The sequence below is a fragment of the Lissotriton vulgaris genome, chromosome 7, assembly GCF_964263255.1.
Source record: "Lissotriton vulgaris chromosome 7, aLisVul1.2, whole genome shotgun sequence".
NCBI lineage: Eukaryota > Metazoa > Chordata > Amphibia > Caudata > Salamandridae > Lissotriton > Lissotriton vulgaris.
Window position 1 is genome coordinate 1,750,234,455 of NC_141695.1, and position 21,613 is coordinate 1,750,256,067.

General features: G+C 51.8%; 1 protein-coding gene across 1 annotated transcript in view; it reads right to left on the reverse strand.

The window, feature by feature from the left end:
* The window catches only part of ERF (ETS2 repressor factor), a 163,775-nt gene extending 142,779 nt beyond the window's left edge, over positions 1–20,996 (reverse strand). Inside the window, exon 1 of the mRNA XM_086933048.1 lies at positions 20,837–20,996. Within this exon, the coding sequence (XP_086789174.1) occupies positions 20,837–20,858 (22 nt within the window). The 5' untranslated portion in view covers positions 20,859–20,996. The remainder of the gene's footprint in view (positions 1–20,836) is intronic.
* Positions 20,997–21,613: the final 617 nt, after the last annotated feature.

A 21,613-nucleotide genomic window follows, 5' to 3' on the forward strand; every position in this document is an offset into this window, starting at 1 on the left:
AGCTAGCAGTGGAAACAGCCTTGAACGTGTCACAGCTGGCATCCTCACCAACAACACAGCCGAACTTCAGGCGGTCCGCTTGGTAGCTTTGCAGAACCGTCTTGTTCTAGACGTGGTACTAGCAGACCGTGGAGGAGCATGCTGCATCATCTGTGCCAGTTGCTGCACTTTCGTCCCTGACAGCTCGCCATCAGTCTACAAGGCAATTGAACATCCCCACAGGCTAGCATCAAAGATCCATCAAGAACCAGACTTGGACACTGGGAAATTGGTTTAGGGGCATATTTGAGGAATGGGGTTGGAAGATATTGATAATCCTCGGGTTCCGATCTTAGTAATATGTGGCTGTTGTCTGGGGATACATTGTATACCGCCCCTGTGTTCTCTTTCTTTGCATTCTCCACGCTCAAAGACTTTGGACACTCGATGCGAAAACATGAAAGCAATGTATGACAGAGAGGTACAGGACATTATGGACATTGACGCAAACTGACAAGCTGGCCCCTATATGTTCAAAGGGGCGACTGTTGAATATAAGACGATAAATATGAACACTGCCGGCGCCATCTTGTGTAACATAGGCCTTTGCGTGCGCGTAAGCGGCAACCATTTTGGACAACACGCCCATTTCATACACTGCTGGTCACCTGTGTGTCACCCTGATCCTGCCATCATCCCCCGCGCTCTGATTAAGCCCCAGCACACATACTGGGGTCATAAAACCATGTCACCATGACAGTGCCCCGGAGTCACTTCCCGCACCAAACCCACTTGTCCTTTCATCCTCAATGCACAGGCAAGCCCCCTTTTATAACCTCCATCCCTGCACCTGGCCACTCAGTCCGGTCCCATGCACTAACCGACCCCTGTGGATATTGTTTATTGCCTACACATGGCAGGGCTTGTTTCACCAACAAAGGAGCCTGACATAATCAATAACCCAAACCCTTTGATCTGACCGACCCCACGTACTTTTAGATCCTGTTGGAATGTCCAGCTGCGAGATAGCGATCATCTGTTATATCTGGGTGGGGGACGATTGCAGCAAGGTCTGTGTGGGAACTAGCTTAAGGCGGGGATTCCAAGGATGTTTGAATATGCAATAAAGTGATATCAGGAATGTTTTCCATGTAATAAAAAGACAGAAAATAGTATAAAAGGCCATGCCACAGAGATGCAGTTAGAGCACCTCCTGACGATAGCCCCGGTGTCTGATGTGATGCACACTCCTCTAGAGCAATAAACTTGTTCTTCGCCTTCCAACTCCCAGCGCCTGCCTCCTTATTTTGATCACTAATCTTAGGGTGAATTAGAGGTGATTTGCAACAAGCGGAAATGAAAGTCTTGGGAGTCTCACTGCTTTCCATCAAGCACAGGCCAGAGAGCGCCTCGAAGATGACCTCCCCTCAGCCCGTAGGTGCTGCAGGAGGCAAAGCAGGCACCGGATACAACCACAGGCCAGAGAGTGCCTCGAAGATGAACTCCCCTCCGCCCGTAGGCGCTGCAGGAGGCAAAGCATGAACCAGATACAAGCACAGGCCACAGAAGCGCCTCGAAGATTAAACTCTCCTCAGCCCGCAGGCGCTGCAGGAGGCAAAGCGTGCACCGGATACAAGCACAGGCCAGAAATGCGCCTCTCTGCACCCATCACCAGCTACATTCACTCCAAGGAAGGATGAACGTCTAGAACGGGGTTGAAGGGTTCAGGGTTTGACTGACAGCGGCCAGTGGAATTTCCCCAGACTTGATGACTCCCTTCCAGGAAGAGCATGGGGACAGCCTTCCGGAAGCAGGAGCTCAGAAGGAGGGTCCAGTGTGTGCAGGCAGGGTGGCTGGAAGCCCTGGAGTAGGCAGGCACCTTAGTGTGAAGGCAGGGTGGCTGGAAGCCCCCGAGCAGGCAGGCGCCTTAGTGTGCAGGCAGGGTGGCTGGAAGCCCTGGTCAGGAATCTGAATGTGTGGACAGGGTTGCGGGAAGCCCCGGAGTATGATCCTGAATGTACAGGCAGGGTTGCGAGAAGCCCCGGTCAGGATTCTGAATGTGCAGGCAGGGTGGCGGGAAGCCCCGGAGTATGATCCTGAATGTGCAGGCAGGGTGGCGGGAAGCCCCGGTCAGGATTCTGAATGTGCAGGCAGGGTGGCGGGAAGCCCCGGAGTATGATCCTGAATGTGCAGGCAGGGTGGCGGGAAGCCCCGGTCAGGATTCTGAATGTGCAGGCAGGGTGGCGGGAAGCCCCGGAGTATGATCCTGAATGTGCAGGCAGGGTGGCGGGAAGCCCCGGAGTATGATCCTGAATGTGCAGGCAGGGTGGCGGGAAGCCCCGGTCAGGATTCTGAATGTGCAGGCAGGGTGGCGGGAAGCCCCGGTCAGGATCCTGAATGTGCAGGCAGGGTGGCGGGAAGCCCCGGAGTAGGATCCTGAATGTGCAGGCCCCCCGAGCGTGCCGGTAGGGTGGCGGGAAGCCCCGGAGTAAGCGTCTGAATGTGCAGGCGCCTTAGTGTGCAGGCAGGGTGGCGGGAAGCCCCGGAGTAGGATTCTGAACGTGCAGATGGGGTGGAGGGTTTGGGGGACTCAGTAGCAGGTTCCTGCATGAGCAGGCAGAGTGTAGTGCCAGGGGAAGCTGAAAGCCTTGACACGGGTGCCTGAAGTAGTACAAGATGCAGGCTACCAGGCCACAGCAAGACACTCGGCAAGCAGCAACAGGCTCACTGAGACAGGAGGGGCACCTCACACCAGCCGATAGCCCCAGTGGCACCGAGGCTAGGCGCAGTGCCAGCTAGGACGAGCACTGGCTGCTTCACTATCGCCCAGGATATGAATCCCGAGTGCTCCATCAGGGATCGAGCCATACAACCCTGGCAGAGCTCCAAGGTCCACAACCTCCTCTCTCGCAATGACAGCCACAATTCGTAGATCCAGATGTGGTGGTCGCTCCTTCAAACTTCTGGTACCCAGACTCTGGAACTCCCTGCCACTCAAACTGCGTTCGTCAGATTCTGAACTGGTCTTCAGGAAAGCTCTTAAGACATGGCTCTTTACTAATGTTCCCTCCCTCTGCTCCTAGCTGGGTGGCCCTTCTGAGCTGCTGGTTTGAAGCAGCGCCTGGAAGCCTCAGGGTAGCCATGCGCTATACAATCGATTAGATTAGGGGCCCATATTCACAGCTCTATCTGCATTCATGGTCCAAAGTAGGCACGTCCATAGCAGAAAGTCCACATCGAACAGCTGGACAGTAGTCCAAGCACCTACTCTACACTCCATAAAGAACCCAAACAACATCAATCAGAAAAAAAGATGACTTTTCATCTCACAGGCTGACGAGAATCAGGTTGAAGATTTTTAGGGGCCGTGGTAGAGCACAGCTTTTTAATACGTCGGTTTGACACTTAAGGTAGTAGAAGCAGACCCCCATTCGCCTCGCTTTTACACCTTACAGGCTGAAGGCCTAGCCAGAATGGTAGCTGTGGCCTAGTCTTCCACCCGGAGAGCAAAGGAAGAGCTTTAGAGCTGCAGTACACAAAGTGCATTAATTGGGCTACTGAGTAGTAAGATACACCATTAGATCTCCTTTCCAAATATTTCGGGGGGTGTGGGGGCAACTCCTTCTCCAGAAACCTTCATTGGGGAGTGTGGATGGGACTTGGCACCTGCTCCTGAACACCATGCAGTGGCCATTTCGAGGCACCACATTCAGAACCTCGTTATTTGACAATTTTTTTTGCAGAGGGGTGCTGCATTACGAACCATGTGGCACTCTCTTTGGCAACTGTGCTAGGGTGAGTCATGGCCGCTCACTCTGTACCTTGAGAATTACAATCCTGCCCTAATAGATTGATATACCACCACTGCTTTGCTTTTGCACACACACACACCGATCACTTTCATCGTCATTGCCTCCATTTTAGAACGTAGGCTTGTCATGTATTCATTCCGATAGGCTGGCACCTTCAGAAGGGCCTCCATGGATGCAACTGTTGTTTCATCCCCTTTATGTATTGGGCCCTGTCATTTCCTGTATCTGGTTAGCAGGGCTCTAGTCTACAACTCATAGGCCTGGTCACCCACCCTGAGGGGCTTTCAAAAGACTCATGCCTGTCTGGCGAGCTGAATTTTGTCACCACCATGTCTGCAGCCCTGGCAGACGAGGATCTTCTATAAATCTTTTTTTCCTCAGGATTCTAACTGGCCCCACCGATTTCCCCTTACTTTATATCTGCGACATGACATCTAATTACAAACTCATGGATAGCCTTTTCCCACTCCAAGGACTCCGTCAGGCCCTCTGTGGCGTCACCTTCTGGGGTTTTCTGCGGAATACACATGGGTAAAGAGGCAGGTAACCAGACAGTGCTCCCCATTTCGAAGTAAAGTCTTTCTGTGGGTCAGTCAATCCGTCGGTCAGTCTCAGTACAAGCAGCTCAGCTGCTGCATGAGCCACACAAACCATCTTCATACTAAAACCTCCTTGACTAGCAGTAGCACAACCTATAACAAGCATTTTCGCATTTGCTATAGTTTAAGCTATTAGCATTTTAAATGACAATACCATTCATTTATCAATTTTGATAATCAACACATAAATAAAAGGCATTGTCATTTACAATGCCAATAGTTCAAACTCTTGTAAATGCAAGACCTATTTAATTTCAAATAAGGGGCAGCCTTCTTCCCGGGCTGCTTTCTTCCCGGGCTGCTTGCAAAGTGAAAGTGTGCATGGAGCCCTGAATGTTGCAGGAAAGCTTGTTGTGGCTACAGCAGGAGAAACTCATTAAAGACAAGAGGGCTTGCAGGCATACAGTGTAACAACAAAGTAAATGGGAGGTTACAAATGAAGACACGGTGGTACTAAGGAAGGACTATCAAGTCTATTAACAAATCAGAAGCGGGCATTTACAAAGGACAATGACACAAGCCAATGAAAAGTATGGGTGGAGGTCCGCGTCCTTACTCAAATACAGCATGCCTCGCAGAGCAACGCATGTGCTGCACTGGCTCGACCTAAAAACCAGTCTGCACATTTCAGAGTCCAACGGCCAGTCAGTGACAAACGTCCTTCAGATACAGGCGTCTGCCTAGCTCAACAATTTAGAAGTAGAACATCCCCATTGTAAGGTCATGCACAACTCACAAGCCCTTCAGGTGGCTGTAGACCAACTCTGTAGAGCAACAGTTAACATTTATCTCTCTTGAAAAATTTCAGAAATCTAATGTGTCACAAAAGCTCTATGGTACCTGCTGCAAGATTTTTTTTATAGGGGGGATAACAATATTTTAAGTAAATGTCTAATTTTGGTTAAAAATTTAGAGTACGCTATGAGGGGGTTAGACAGAAAGGCATCAACGTGTCCTGGATGCCCATAGAAGATCACACTCCAGCGAAGCCAAGGACTGAGTTTGCCAGATAGCTCAAATATGTCTTGACACTTATGATAATAAAATAAAAAGCTAAGGAGAATCCAAACTTCAGCAGTTTCGAAATTGGGTCATAACTTGGTTCCATGATCTGGTACGAAATCAGCAGTAATTTATAATGCTTTCCAAATTAGCAATATTTATTAATGATCCTTTTCACAGATACCTTTTAAACCAAAACCGTGATTTTCTTTTCGGATGTACGCACTCAAATTTTAAACCCAGATTGGGATTGAGATGAAGACAGTGAAACATTTTTCAAGATATACTTTATTATCTACATAATTTTTTGCTGAAGATCCAAATGTGTCAACCAATTGAAAAGTATGTTAAAAGTTAGAGATATAGAACACTGTTTGGTAAACTGCCCAAACTGACAAAGAAGGGAAGCAGTTTGTGCAAACAATTCCTGGGCCGCAGACTGAACTCTAGAAGAACACAATCGTTTTCGGAGAAGGTAACCATTTTACTAGTACAATCACCGTCAGTGATGATTGCAGAGACATTTCTTAGATTTCCCCTAAAGAGTGGTGATGGTTGCTAGAATAAAGGTGCCATTTGTTTTGATTTCCAAGATCGGACCGCCTACGCGCCACAGAACCCGCCATCAAGGCCGTCCCACTCAAGCCGTTCAAATGCTGCCAAATCTCTAGGACTCGTTTGTCTCAGCTGTTAGTTAAAACAGTCTGGGTTACAAGAGACACAAACTGCACTCCTTTGATCACTTCTTCTAATAGGAGCTAGTTGAGAATCTATGTGGATCTTCGTTCTGCACAGTGCTGTCGACGATGGAGACTGGCAGGAAGATGCTTTTTACACCAGTTTTTTTTTATAAACGGTGCGGGGAGATTAAGTGATTTGGCCAGAACCCCAGGTCCAAAGTGGGCTGCTCTGGCATTACCGCCACATACTCTCCCTTGCCTGTCCTACACTCATTTGTTTTTACATCGCGTGGAAACGCTGCACACCGCGACCCTGTTCCCCCAGGACTGTGCTGCCCCACTTGCCACAAAGATGCAGCAGGATGGATGGATCACTAAGAAACAACCTGGGTGCAACGGTTTTGGTGAAGTGTAAAAGAACAGGTTACTAACAGTCTTCTTCATAGTGTGTGGTTAGGGCGTACATTTAAGAAGTTGATTTGAATTGGTCCTATTCTAGACTTCTTGTGCCCTATGACCCGCGGCTGAAGTAACAAGCATTTGCAATGCAATAGGTCTTGCATGTGCAAGAGAGCTATTGGCATTGTAAATGACAATGTTTTTTACCCTTGTGTTTTGGTCTGGATTGTAGTGGAATTATGTGGGTTGTATTGGAATTATTAATTATGGAACTGTGTGGAGTGTATTTAGGTAGTGGAATTATGTGGCATGGTGAATAAATAGGGGTAAGAGCGGCACGGAATAGATCGAAAGGAAGACAGAAAGGGATAGGTAGTTTGCGCAGGAAGTGGAGAATGAACTCTAGACAGTAGCGGAAAGAGTGTGTGAGTTAGAGAGGAGATGAGAGTGTGAGGGAGGGATAAGAGGGGGCAGAGGGATTGGGAGATGAGAGGGGGTAGTGGCAGGTGGGGAGGGGAAGAGGGTGTGTGGGGACAGTTGACAGGGTTGGTGGAGTGCAAGGGAGAGATGTGGTGAATTGAAATTGTGTGGTTTGAAGTTGTACAGTGGAAATATGTGGTAGGGCAGTGACATACCTGTGAATTGGATAAGCAAGCATATATGTTTCTGTGGGGAGTCAGTGGTGTTGAGATGCAGGTATGTAAGAAATGTGAATTATTTTTATTCCAACACATAACGAAAGAAAGCACATTCAGGGCACCTTTTTTGTATTAGCATAGCTATAACGATTGTGGAACGCATGCTTAAGGTTTAAACCCCCAAAATGCATTGTTTTAAGATTAAATAACTCCCCCTCCCCTATCACCCATGTTGTGATAAAGCACAGGGAAAGGCTGCTGAGCCTGGAGTTTGGCTGAGAGTCTATCTATGCTCCAGTGAAATACTGCTGCGCTCCATGATCAGGGTCCACTTCGTCCTCTACATTGTGATTGTGCAAGATATGGTCAGTGGAAATGTGAGCATGCACTTTAGTTTAACATGCACGCTCACATTTCCACCGAGACTCGCTTACTGAATCACAAGAATGAGAAGTTATTTCTACTGATGCACCAAGTCGACTCATAATGATGCAGTATTTAAGAGTAAATCGTAAAAAAAAAATTAAAAACATTAAAGTGGGCATGTTTAGTGTACTAAAATGTGCCTGGGACAATGCCCCAAAAACCGGGCCGGTCCTGGAAAATCCAGGATGTCTGGTCATCCTATTTACAAGTAGACACTGGACTCTGCTGGTCCAGGCTCAATGCTACAAGTGCATAGTTTTCAGCGCAAATTCAATAGAAACACAAGCTGTGCTGGACCCACACCACGCAATCAACCATGTACACATTATCCCTCTGATACTGCATATACTCAACCCACAAAGCATCAGAAATGTGACAAACTAACAACCTTGTGCAGGGTCACTGTATGGCCATGGGTGGTCACCAGGAGTCGACCGGCTTCCACCCAAGGATCACATCAGGCCACAGTTTGGACCAGACATGAGCCCACACAATAAAACTCTGACAGGAAGGAAGGCACGCTGAATAGAACCCCGCAAGCCACCGCAAAATGTGGCGTCAACACATACAGCACTTTACTAAATGAAACGTAGATACAGAAGGTGGACAAACTACGAGGTCAATGGGAGTTAGTTGACATAGAAGACAGACCTGTACAGATTACAACCGCAAACATCTCAATTCAAGCAGAGCACTTGAAAGTTACCTTCAAAACGCAGTATTTCGCTTTCAATGTAGTGGCTATACAGCACATAAATATAAACTTGAATTTCTTGAACTTAAACCGTGAGGTGCCATGGACAACAAAGTGGAGGGTAGTGAGCTTAGGGGCTGGGAGAAAGGATGGTAGTAGGAGAACCTTAAAACACGGGCGGGAGAGGCAGATAGAACAAGGGGAGGGGAACCAGCTGCACCGTACGGGCTGCAGGGGAGAGAAGAGCCCGAAGAGCAGAAGGGAGAAGGAGGCAGCTGCAGTCGGAGGAGAGCGAGCGAATGGCAGTACCAGTGGACCCAGCGACAGCAGGGGAGGAGAGCGAGCAGGGTCAGCAAAGAGCAGAGGAAATACGGTGGCCGTGAATCGGGCGCCGTGCTGCGTAAACCGCTGTTCAGACTATATAAAAAAATGAATTCCTGAACCTACAGTCAAATATTAAAAAGCAGAAGCCCACAAGTCCTGGAGGCGATACTCCATGGGAGTTAAATTTTGCAAAGTTGGAGGCCGGGTCTAAAAGTTGCAGGCGGGCTCTAAGCCTATAGACTGAAGACAGCATGTCTCAAAGAAACAGCGCATGTGCTGCCTAGGCAAGACCTAAAACCGACAGCTCAAATCGCTCTATAAAAGCTTTCTATGACTATGAGCAACTGGATGCATATCTTCCAAGTCCCTTGGACTCGCCAGATGTCGACTTTTAAAGAGAAACGGGGGCACACCATTGCTATAGCTGTAACCAACGGTAGAGAGGAAGGCAGGAGAATGTTGGGATTACAGAGCAGGAGCATCAATCATACTGTGGGTAATGACCACAGCAAGAGAATAAGAAACAGTAAGAGAAGGCAGATTTGGGAAACAGAACAAGCAGGTTTCTAAACTCCTCTTGGCATTGACTCGTAAGGAATGCTTGAGAGGTGACTTATTCCATCAAAGGTGGACTTCAGAGATGCCCTAGACCTCTGCCTGGATAGAGAAGATATTCTCTAGAAGAGGCATCCCATGGAAGATTAAAGTTGGGAGCAGCTGAACGTACAGAAAAGCTGAACACAAGAAGGCAGCTCCATGGTCCTCCCGATGGACTACACCAAGGCGTCAAAGCTGTTTAACATCCTCCTCCGAGGAAGGAGAGTGCTACAAGAAGACTGGGGACACCACCTTTGGAACACAAGAGGAACAAGTCTAGACTAGCATGAAATCAACTTGGAGAACAGTGGACACGCTTGAGAAGCACTGGCTGGACAGCTCGCTTAAGACCTGTACTAATTAATGGCAATCAGCAATTCTACTTTATGTTGCAGGAGGTCACAGGTATAAAGGGGCTCAGCATCAAGCAAAGGAAAATCTCATCTAACAGCTTATCAAAGGAAGCAAGTCTGTATTTGACAGACTCGCTGATGGCAGAAAAAAAAAATGCCCTCGCTTTTTTCTCATGGTTAAGGTTAGACAAAGTTGGAGTACAAGAACTGACTGACAAGTATTTGGAGAAAGAGTTGGCGTCAGGGGACAGAGCACTGTGACAAAGCCATAGCAGACAGGATATCCAAGGAGAAGCCTAGGTGGAAAATGCTTGCTCTGCAGGAACCAGTAAAGCTGAGATGTTATACAAAGGGAGGACAGGTCCTTTAATTGCCCACTGACTAGCAAAGGAACTATCTGAAGGAGGTAAAAGGATGTCCTAGAACCCAGAAGCAGGACTGTATGTTGCCAACAGGCTAATTAAACATAAGTGCAAGAGGCCTACAGTCCAAAATACCCTAGAACCGTCATGCCTTCCAGGAGCGGTCCATCAGTCCCCTTCCCTTTGAGCCGGCAGTCTTCCTTCCACATGACCTGTGTCCAGAATAACTCTTAGGATGCTGGAGACAGTGTGCGGAGGGCGTCGACAGGCAACGCCACAGGTCTGTGTCTGCAGGGCACGTGGGAGGGCAACTGGGGGACAGTCACATGAGAACACAGAGACTGAGGCCATGGCCACCGTGAACACAATATTTAGTTGGTGAAAGAAGTTTGCGGGGACTCCAAGATCTGAAGGAGACAATGACCGTACAAGGCAGACATTGCTCCATTTAGGAAGCTCTCACCAGAAGCCATCTAGGGCAGTGTAGGATGGACTTCATACAGCGAGTAGAACTCTAGGATCCAACAGAAGTGCTCCTGGTGGAGCCAGCAGGTATGTTATGGAGGCCACCAAAGCATCACTGTGTACTGCTCATGTATGCTGCCCTCTCATGGGAACCAGAGTGAACATTAAAACACGCACCCTTGTGATCCCCGGAACATGCCCAGAGCCCAGCTGGCCTGCTGCCTAGCGCCAGAGTCGGCATCTTGAACTTCTGAAGGGGAAAGAATGGCTTCAGTTTTAAAAACGCAGAAGGGGTTAGAGTTCACTGGCTGATGTTCGTAATCGAAAAAACTGTGTGGGCAGAAGCACTGCCACCAGAAGGCAGGCCCTACTCTACGGCTACCAAGAGTTCTTGGGACACGGAGGGAGGCATGCCTCGAGGAGAGGGGGCCACACACCCCATAAGGTGGCATGGCTGGAAAAGACACAAGGACATGTCTGCTAAGGTCTTGCAGCGGAATAGTCTCTTCTTGGCCTTCTAGGTCGAGGACAGCTAAGGAAGAAGTGTCATTCCCTTTGAAAGATTGAACCCCTGGTTCGTGCTGAAGGCACGAGGGTCTGATGGGACCAAACCACCCTTCTGCTGCATAACTTCGTCAGCCGAGGCCATTCCGGCAGCCTTCCTGCGCACAGGCGACACGGGTCCAACATTAGCAGCTTTGTTCAGCACCCGACTTTACACGGGGAGACAGAGGGCCCTGGGTACGTTTTGGCTGCAGAGAAACAAGGCAATCAATTGTGTGCCAAAAGCGTGAGACAAAAATCATCACGAAGGTATCGGCATCCGTCTGCCTGGGTAAAAGTTACGGGGACTTTGCCTTGAGGCAACTTTGAGAAGGAAGGAAGGTGACCACCGTAGACTGAGCTGGCAAGTATCCCGGTGACCAAGACCCCATTGTCCCCGGGAGGCGTGGTCTAGAGCCTAGAATCGAGGGGGCTTTGGGCATGGGAGAGGATTCTTTCAGTGACTGCCTGCTTGAGGACAGGAGGAGCGCAAAGGAGTGTTGGGAGAGGCTACGCAGCCAGCGAGGGATAAAAAGAAAACAAAGCCCCTCACTCCATCGAAGGAGCCGGTGGGAGAAGCTCTTTCTCCAGGACTCGAAGAAGGGTGCACGGCTGATGGCAGTGGGAGCCAGGCTGCAATCCACCTGCGGCCGGGCGGGCACGCTGCGTGTCGGCTGGCACTGCCCTCCCCCGGGGAGGGGGCTTGTTTGTTTCCCGGGCCCTGGGGAGGCTGCTGTGCGCATCCTGGTTGGTGGCCTCTTGCGGAGGCCCCCGGGGCTCGGTGGCAGGCCTTGTTTTGCTCCTCAGCCGCCTGCCGCTCTCCCCGGACATGGAGCCTTGGCAGGAATGCACGAACGGAGCCTGTGTGCATTCCTGGAAGGGTGAAACAAGCCGGGGATGTGAACTTTGGAGTGGAAGGAAGGGCCCGAGGGGCGCGGACGGGCGGCTGCCGCCTTCGCGCTTCCAGGCCTGTCCACCCTTCCACTTTGATCCCAGCCACGGGTGGGCCGTGCACCCGGCCCGGGACAGGTGCGCGGCCGGTACTGGGGCACCGGATAGACCGTCCGTTTCACCAACAAGAGGCAGTCAGACCTTCTTAATCTCGGAAGGCCGCCCGAGGCCTGCCCAAGGCCACTGCCTCGGACACCATGCTTGAACTCGGATAGATGTGCCAGAAGGAGTCGCCTCTCAGCCACCACCTTGGATCTGGCACAGGAGGGTGGCAAGCCTGGAGCATGCCATGGGGGCAGGGAGGAGACACTGCAGGGTCTGTGCCCAAACACATGTGGGGCTCGGAAGAAGGGGACACAGGACACTGCTGGGCCCTTCAAGAGTACCCCATGGACATGAGAAGCCCGCGCCTTTTATTTAGCGACTGAAAATCGTCAGGTCAATCAATGTGGCACAGATCAAGAGGCGCACACGAGCTTAAATAGAAATAAAATTAAAAAACACGAGCGCCACGACACACTGAAAGTAGTGCTGGCGCTCCTCATCAACAGGCTGCCAAGCACTGTGAAGACGTCCATGCGGCAGCCTCGCAGGCCTCTCCTACACTCGGGGCCACTGGAATTATTCAATTTGCAGCCGTGCTGTTTTCCACATAATGAAGGATTTGAGATTGTGCCACGAAATACATAATTTGCTGCATAATCTGCAGATTTCAACACAAAAAATATCGTGTCTGGCTCAAGTGGTTCAAAGCTTATTTAAACAAAAAAGTAAGGCGTGGAAGAAAGACCCTTCCCAAAAGTGAACTGGTCATCTTTCAGTTGCTTTTTGCTATGCGTGGGTGTTAAACCGGTACTAATGCGGTGCAAGTAGAACAGAGAGAGAAATACTATCACCAAATGTGCCACGTATCCCTTCCTAATTGTTTTTTCTTGCCACATAATTTAGGCAAGCCTGCCACAGCTGCTCCTCGCCCGCTGCACACGTCCAGGGGCGCTGCCCATGGGAGGGAGAGGACCGGACCCGTGCGGGGCGCCCGGCGCAGAGGAGCACAAGGCGCAGCGTTTATGCTGCAAGGCGCTTGTAACGAGGACGGCAAGGAGGCGCCCTCTGAAGGAGGCAGTACCTGCCGGAAACACGTCCACTCGGCCAAAGCGAAGGTTCATCCTTCGGACGATACTAAATTGGGCAATATTAATATATTATTTACAGTGCCTCGAAGTGGCAGTAAAAGTAAAGATGTGCACAAATCGAGGGAAGGTCTCTCAGTAGCGTATCCAGCAGGGGCATAACGTCAGTAGTTCCCGTGCCTGAGCCTTATGGCCTCACAAATGGGGGGAAATAAACCGCTCAGACTTCCTGGTGCAATTCTACCAAATATTTGACACGGCACAGATGTGTGAGCTGCTTGGAGGGGGTGGAGTGAATCGCTCAGACCCACATCTGACCATCACTCAGCTTAGGACAAAGCTGATCAACTTTGAACAAGGTTTGCACCAGTGCAAAGTATTGATCAACCATGGCCTAGAGTCATAAACTGGAAAACAGACATACTAGAAACAGCCAGGTGAGTTTCGCAGCCTTACGAGGCATTACTGCAACATGTTAACTTATTGTAAGGGTACATTTAAAGAGCACATTTCATCCAGGAGGGTATCCTGGCACTGGTACGAAGGGGGGAGGGGGTGCTCTGACTGGGGTCTAGGAGAAGAGCCACCAATTTCTTTCTGAATTCATGGACTGAGTTGGTAGCCCTCATGTGAAGGGGTGTTCTTGGAGCCACGTACAACAGCGCAGGGCCACCGACGCATGAGGGGATAGCGGTGATCAGGAGGTTAGCTGAGTGGAGGCCTAGATTGGGTAGTACTTGGTTATGCATTTGAACAGTGCAAGCTTGTGTATGTGGAGCCAGAGGTGATTGGGATAAGTGGAAATGTGGGTGTGTGGCAGGAGGTAGAGTTTGAGTCTAGCTGCTGCATTCTGTACGATCAGGAGCCACTTGGTGAAGTGGCCAAGATTCCACCATAGAGTGTGTTTCTATAATCTAGCTTGCTGGTAAGAAGTGCATGGGTGGGCGGCAGGGGCTGAAAGAAAGCCACTTGAGCATTTCAGAGTCTCCAGGGTGTGGATGCAGGAGAAGGCAATTGAGAAGACTTGGGTGGACATCAATAGGTTGTTGTCGACCATGATTCCCAGGGTACTAGCCTAACTGGACAGGGTGGGTGTGGGTCCAAGTTTGGATGGCCACCAGGCCGAGAAGCAGAACTCAGAGTTGAGTTTAAAGCAGTTGAATTTCATAAATAAGATGACTTCTGACATACTTTCAGTGAACTTTGCTTGGCTGCGGACTGTGTTCTTCCAGAGGGAGAGGAGGAGTTGATTCTATGAGTTCACACAATGTTGGCGAGTAGGGCCATGTCGATATTTAGGAGCTTGAGGCTGAGTGGTGACGCCTGGAAGAGCTGCACGTTTCAGCTCGGTGGGGTGGGAGGTTTAGAAGGTTAGGCTGCTGGTCTCCGTGCACCATGCGAGGAAGGAGATGGTCCACTGATGAGATGTTCCTCGAATTATTGACTTTGAGGTGTGTTGGATGACGATCGAGCAGGAGACAGTACTGAAAGACCCAAGGAGGGCCGAGCAGGATGAGGGCTGCAGGGTTGCCTAGTATCATGATGGTCCTGATGTCGTTGGAAGCAGCTATGAAAATGATTTTGGTGCCTGCTTGGGAACCGTGTAGGAGGTGGCTGTCGTTCAGGTGGTTTTCTAGTCTCATGTTGACGAGTTCCTTCAAGACTTTTGCTGGGTAGGGTAACAGATAGATTGGCCTGTGGACAGCTGGTGATGGCAGGTCTGTTCTGGGTGCCTTCAGGATGGTGGTGTGTTTCCAGCGGCTCTGGAAGGTAGCCATGGTAATGAAGCCATTGAGCATCAGGGTGAGGAGGGTGCTGATAGTCTTGAGTTCTCTTGCGAGCGTGAAGTGTGGCTGGGCTTCTGAGTCGATGGATCAGACGGCAATGGTGGTTTCCATGAGGATGATGATGGAGTTAGGATAGTTTCCGGAGTACTGTCATCATCTTGAAGGAGGGCTGTCAGAGCAGAGGGGTTCGGTTAGTGTGCAAAGTGGTCACAGATTGTGCTTATCTTGTTGCAAACGTGCACCGGTAGCAGAGCTCCTGAGCGGAGGGGCGATGGTAACGAAGCTGGCAGCGGGCATGATGAATTCATTCACTATGAGGAAGATTCCCTTTACGTTCTTGGTCCTGCTGTCTATTCTACTCATTCAGTGATTTGCGGTTGGTGGATTTCAGGTGCTGGTGGTATTGTTGGAGGGCTGATTTGTAAATTTGTCTGTGATGGGCAAGTCTCCATTGGCACTGGAGCTGCTTGTAGTGGTGCATTGAAGGTAGTGAATCAAGGCTGCTCGCGGCCTGGTCGCGATTTCCAGAGGTGCCAGGAGTCTGCGCTGAAAGTGATGCAGTGGTCGTAGAAGTTGATAGGAAGGACAAGGTCGTCTAGGTGCAACAGACTGAGTACCAGGTTCCTTCCGAGATGGCATTCCAGTTGAGACGGAGACATTTACAAGGGAATAACCTGCACATCGGCACTGGTAACGGGGACGATTAGAAGGAAACAACAGACACAGTAAACCATATTTTTTGCTTCCATCTCTAGCAAACTCGTTTTATTCACCCAAGAAGGGTAAATAGTTGAGCACACACAGGTAACACGAAGCTGCAACTGTGAGCTCAAACGTATTCATGCAGTACATGCTCAGTCTACTGACTCCCCGAACATTGTCAAGCACAATGGTCAGAGGTCTCGACAGAATGGATACTTTATACAGAATGTGGAGTTCACAGTGTTTAAAAGGTAAGACCCAACATGGAGCCCAGCTGCACTGCTGGTTGGGAAGGCACTGCTGTAACAGTTTAGCAAGAAGAGCTATAAAAACATGAACCTTTTGCTTTTTACTTCGCCTACAAGACCGTGCAAGTAGTCATTTTGCAATGGGATTATAGCCTGCTTATTGCTTAGCTTTCTTGGCACTAATGTACCTTGCCTTCCTTTTCTTGTGTTTGTCCTCCCTAGGAACATAGCTTTTGATAGGCTGACTTGTATCTTTCTACAGTTCACATTGAGGGAACTTTCTTCTTTTTCATTCAGCACTCCATGAGGACATGTGTTTTCTACCTCTCTCTCCATTGTTCATATAACCCCCCCTAACTTGTGTTGCTCCCCACCCATCCTAGCTTGTTTGGCTGTGGTATGGCTGAAGAGCAAACTTTAATGGTTTATGGTTTTATGTCCTGCATTCCACAAATTACATGAAATCATAAACTTAGTTGCAGAAAGGATTACATGTGAAGGGCCATCTGCAGCTCTCTGGGCTACTACAGAGAATCAAATGGGTGAATCCTGTGGAAAGTAAATGAGGCCTCAGCAAGCGTTTCCCTTAACATTCAGACACTATATATATATATATATATATATAGATATATATATAGATATAGATATAGATAGATATATATAAAAATTATTCTGTTTAGTTTCCTGGCTGAAAGTATTTGAAGAAGTAAACCAAACCACGTATAGCGATTAAAAACATTGAATTCAATGTACAGTGTTGAGATACCATAAAATGTCTGCTTTTTCTCCAGAAGAATTGATGAAAAAAATAAAAAACACCACGCAATACTCAATAGATAATCTTAGGCAAAGCCAACAGCTCGGCACCCTTATAAAGACGCGAGCTTTGCCAATGCTTTTGCATAAAGTGGACTGAAAAAGAAAACCTTCCAACACGTTAGATGAGTGGTGAGATTTAGGGGGAGGTATAGACAAACATATATCCACCAGACACGGGTGTGACCCCTCTCTCAGCGCAATCCATTGAAAGCAGTTGCTGAGTTTCTTTGGGTGCGTGGCGCACAGCCTCTGTGGACGGGTGCGTGGCGCAAAGCCTGTGGACGGGTGCGTGGCGCACAGCCTCTGTGGACGGGTGCGTGGCGCACACACCTTCAGGGACTGCTGCTGGCGTGGCCACCGAGTCCAGGGGCCTCGGGGCTGGACCAGAGACAGAGATGGCCGCCGGAGCCCGGGCTGCAGGAAGTAACCAAGGGAGGAGGGGGGGGGGGGGGGGGGGAGGAGACGGGGGGGGGCAAGGACAACAATTGTGTACCTTTGAGCGCAGCGACCAACGCTGCTATTCCCACTCAATCTTGATCGTCTCTGGTGCTACTCATAGGTGCTGCTCTCGAACATGAGTAACGTCACTAAAAGCAATATATAGGACTGCCTGAAAGAAAGCCTCTCATGCAAGAGAACATCCACCCTACAGCCCGATACCTAAAGTTACTAGCACCATCAGAAGCAAGCGATACATGAACTGTGCTGCACACCAGCGACGGGACCACGGGGACAAGACCAACAGACCAGCCTTCGCAGCTGGCCTAGACATGTCCTCACCAGGAAGAAAAACACCTACTATGTCCCCTCCCTCCTTCCCACGTGGTCACCAGACAAGTCCTGCCACCCACAGTTTATTCCTTTTATGTAACACGAACATTGCCCAAAGGTGCCAGAGTCCCTTTCGTGACATGGATAGTTCAAGATTTCAGAGCCAAGGGTGCCATCTGAACTCCCGCCGGCCCCTTGCTCCTAAAGTGTTCAGTGCCGGCTCTGCCATGGGTGCCATCTGGCCTACCGCCTCCCCCTGGCTTCTAAAGTGTTCAGTGCCGGCTATGCCAAGGGTGCCACCTGACCTCCCGCCTGCCCCTGGCTTCTAAAGTGTACAGTGCCGGCTCTGCCAAGGGTGCCACCTGACCTCCCACCTGCCCCTAGGACCTAAAGTGTTCAGTGCCGGCTCTGCCATGGGTGCCATCTGGCCTCCCGCCTGCCCCTTGCTCCTAAAGTGTTCAGTGCCGGCTATGCCAAGGGTGCCACCTGACCTCCCGCCTGCCCCTGGCTTCTAAAGTGTACAGTGCCGGCTCTGCCAAGGGTGCCACCTGACCTCCCGCCTGCCCCTAGGACCTAAAGTGTTCAGTGCCGGCTCTGCCAAGGGTACCACCTGACCTCCCGCCTGCCCCTTGCTCCTAAAGTGTTCAGTGCCGGCTCTGCCAAGGGTGCCACCTGACCACCCGCCTGCCCCTTGCTCCTAAAGTGTACAGTGCCGGCTTTGCCAAGGGTGCCGCCTGACCACCCGCCTGCCCCTTGCTCCTAAAGTGTACAGTGCCGGCTTTGCCAAGGGTGCCACCTGACCACCCGCCTGCCCCTTCCTCCGAAGATCTCTCCGCCACCACTAGTGACAACCACTTGAGCCGCCGGGCCGCCCATCATTAGCCCCCGTGGCTGCCGACGGATCTCCCACAGGACAGACGGAAGGCTCTCGGCGACCGTCCGCGGGGGTACCCGTGGCGAAAGAGGGCACAAGATACTGATGAAGCTGACAAAGTGAGCTGGTCTCGGCCGAGCGACGAGGCAATGTATGGCGGGAAGAGCCCCCTCCATCTGATGAGGAATGCAAGAGTCCGGCATGTGTACTTTGCATCTGGAGTGCGGGGGCATTATAAGAGTTGGCCGCAGGCTGGCACCACACGTGCACGCCTCACGCCCGCGGTACTCTGTTGTGTCACGCTGGCTCCGATCCCCACGACAATCCCACGGATACATTTGTTCCGAGTGGGAAACTGTTCCACAATCCGCCCACGGCCATGTCTTCCGAGATCCCACGTCCTTCCCCCTCACGCACGCAGCCTGTCACCGTCCCCCACAGCCGAGCTGCCCCGCACGGGTCCCACGCACGCAGGCACCTGGGGCCAGGCCCCCACTCACTCGCACTTGGCGGCAGGGGATGGAGCCAGGCTGCACTGGCGGAGATCACACTATGAGTCAGATGTTCCCTCGCTCGGCGTCTGATTACATCAAGGGGAGGAAGCGCGTTGCGAGCGGCGGCTGAGAGTGGATGCCACAGGCGGCGAGAGACTGGGCACCCTCCGAGCCAGGGGCCATCTTAAGTTTGTACCACACTCTGAAGGGGAGATGGTGCTTCCCCTGCAGCCTGTGACCCTGCTAGGACAGGGCACGTGTGCCACCGAGACGCCCACCCAGACTATGCCACTGCCAGGGCACATGTACACCGTGAGATCTGCCAGGGCACTTGTACCACAGAGAGACGCCCCCGTGGCACTGCCAGGGCACTTGTACCACAGAGAGACAACCTCGCAACCTGTGGCACTGCAAGAGCACTTGTACCACCGATAAACAACCCCGCTACCTGTGGCACTGCCAGGGCACTTGTACTACCGAGAAACGCCCCCGCTACCTGTGGCACTGCCAGGGCACTTGTACCACCGAGAAACGCCCCGCTACCTGTGGCACTGCCAGGGCACTTGTACCACAGAGAGACAACCTCGCAACCTGTGGCACTGCCAGAGCACTTGAACCACAGAGAGACAACCTCGCAACCTGTGGCACTGCCAGAGCACTTGTACCACCGATAAACACCCCCGCTACCTGTGGCACTGCCAGGGCACGTGTACTACCGAGAAACGCCCCCGCTACCTGTGGCACTGCCAGGGCACTTGTGAGATGCCCCTGTGGCACTGCCGGGCTCTTGTTTTCCAGAGCCCTTGCTTTGTTCAACGGCCTGCCTCTTTAAAGCCCCCGCCTCCCCCAGAAGCCCCCACACCACCCCGTCTGACTAATCCCCAGAGCCAAAAGCTAAAAGGCTGGAATTCAATCCGAGCTTCAAAAACTAACATTACATCACTGCCGAGGGCAGCACTTAAAGACACAGCGGCGGGCGGGGGAGGGGCGCTGGCAGGCGCTGGGACAGTGGGAACTGCTGGGACAGAGCCCTGCACACTCGGGGCACTGTGCAAACTCCGCTCGGGCAGCGGGCACCAGTGTGCCAGGGCGGCACAGATTTTTCCAAGTAAATGGAAACTCAGCGACTGCTGGGCCGGGTGGAGGGAACGGCAGACTCAGAAGGGAAATCACTGCCCGGTGAAGGGGGCAGCCGAGGAGGGCTGTGCCGGGCAGGGACACGCCAGGCAGCATTTAGGGCAGCAGGAGAATCCGGGGGAGGGCAGTACATGGATAGACAGGGCAATGAGACGGGAGTTAGGACTGTCCAGAGTACCGGGCAGTGGCGAGGCTTTGTCCGCTCCGGGCAGTGTGCTATTGTAGTGTGAAGTCTTTGCCTTGGTAGTAGGAGACACCAGTGACTGCTGGGACAGTGAGTAGGGTCTGGCCACTAGTAGCCCAGCCTTGAGGCTGTAGGGAGGATCAAAGTGTTATTATGGCAGTGGGACAGATCAGAGCGGGTCGGGACAGTGAGTGGGGTCTGAGATGCCCAGTGTCGAGGCTGTAGGGCACAGTCTTGTGCCAGCGGGGCAGATCAGAGAGAGCCGGGGCAGCAGACACGCTGTGCCCGAGCAGTAGGGCAGGACCGTCCTGCCTCCTGCTCGGGTTTCAGGCTGCGGCTTTAATTAGAGGAGGAAACAAGTTTTAACAGAAGCAGACACAGAGCCTCGCATTCCGGGCGGGGGCTGAGGTGGCGCCAAAGGGGATCCAGGCTGGTGGGGGAGGGGCCGCTAAACTTCACATCCCCCTCCGGCGGATTCAAGTAGGGCGGGCGAGATCACCCCCCCCACCCCCCACCCCCCATACATACACAAGTATTGACAGGGAGAGGCTGAAAAAGCCCCCGGCGGAATTATGTAAAGCGGAGGATCACTTGCCACCCCCCTCCATATAAACATACATGCATACAAGGGGGGTGGGGGGTAGGGTGTAAAGGTGTTTAACTCTCTTGCTGAAGAGTAGAGGGGGGCACTAAGGTCCCACACTCCCTCTCAAGGACCCCCCCTGCATGGAATCTGTTCCGAGAGGACACAAAGTTTGTGTCGGCTCCCGGCCTGCGCCCCCTCCCGGGACGCGGAAGTTTGGGAGTTCCTCTGCGCGCCCCCGATTGCTGCCCCGGGCACCCCGATCGCGGCCCTGGCCCCGTACCTGAGTCCCCGGGGGTCTTCATGCTCGGCTCCCGGCTGCTGCACGCTCCTGGGCCCCGCTCAGGTCCTCATGCCGCCGCCGCGGTCCTCGGTCCTCGCTCCTCTCTGCTCTCGTTTAGTATTTCACTCCCGGGCCGCCCACGCCACGGGGCGCCGCCCCCTCGTGACGTCACCGCCGAGCACCGCGTCGCTATGGAGACCCCCTCCGGCCCCCATCGGATGGGACCGGGACCACGGGGGCCGCCGGGTGGGGGCGCCTGCCTCGTGCCCCGGGAGGGGCCGCGGGACCGGCCGAGGGGCGCAGAGAGGCGAGAAGGATGGCACAGAAGGGAGGAGACAAGGACGGGAGAGAAGAGACACGGAAGAAAGAGTCCAACACGGGAGAAGAGAAGAAACAGAGGATGGTGCAAGGGAAGAAAAAAACAAAGGGAGAGTCAAAAGAAGGAAAGATAAGCAAAGGAAGGGAGAGAAGGGAGAAGACAAGGCCGGGAGAGAAGAGACACGGAAGACAAGAAAGAGTGCAACAAGGGAGAAGAGAAGAAACAGAGGATGGTGCAAGGGAAGAAAGAAACAGAGGGAGAGTCAAAAGAAGGAAAGATAAGCAAAGGAAGGGAGAGAAGGGAGAAGACAAGGCCGGGAGACAAGAGACACGGAAGACAAGAAAGAGTGCAACAAGGGAGAAGAGAAGAAACAGGATGGTGCAAGGGAAGAAAGAAACAGAGGGAGAGTCAAAAGAAGGAAAGATAAGCAAAGGAAGGGAGAGAAGGGAGAAGACAAG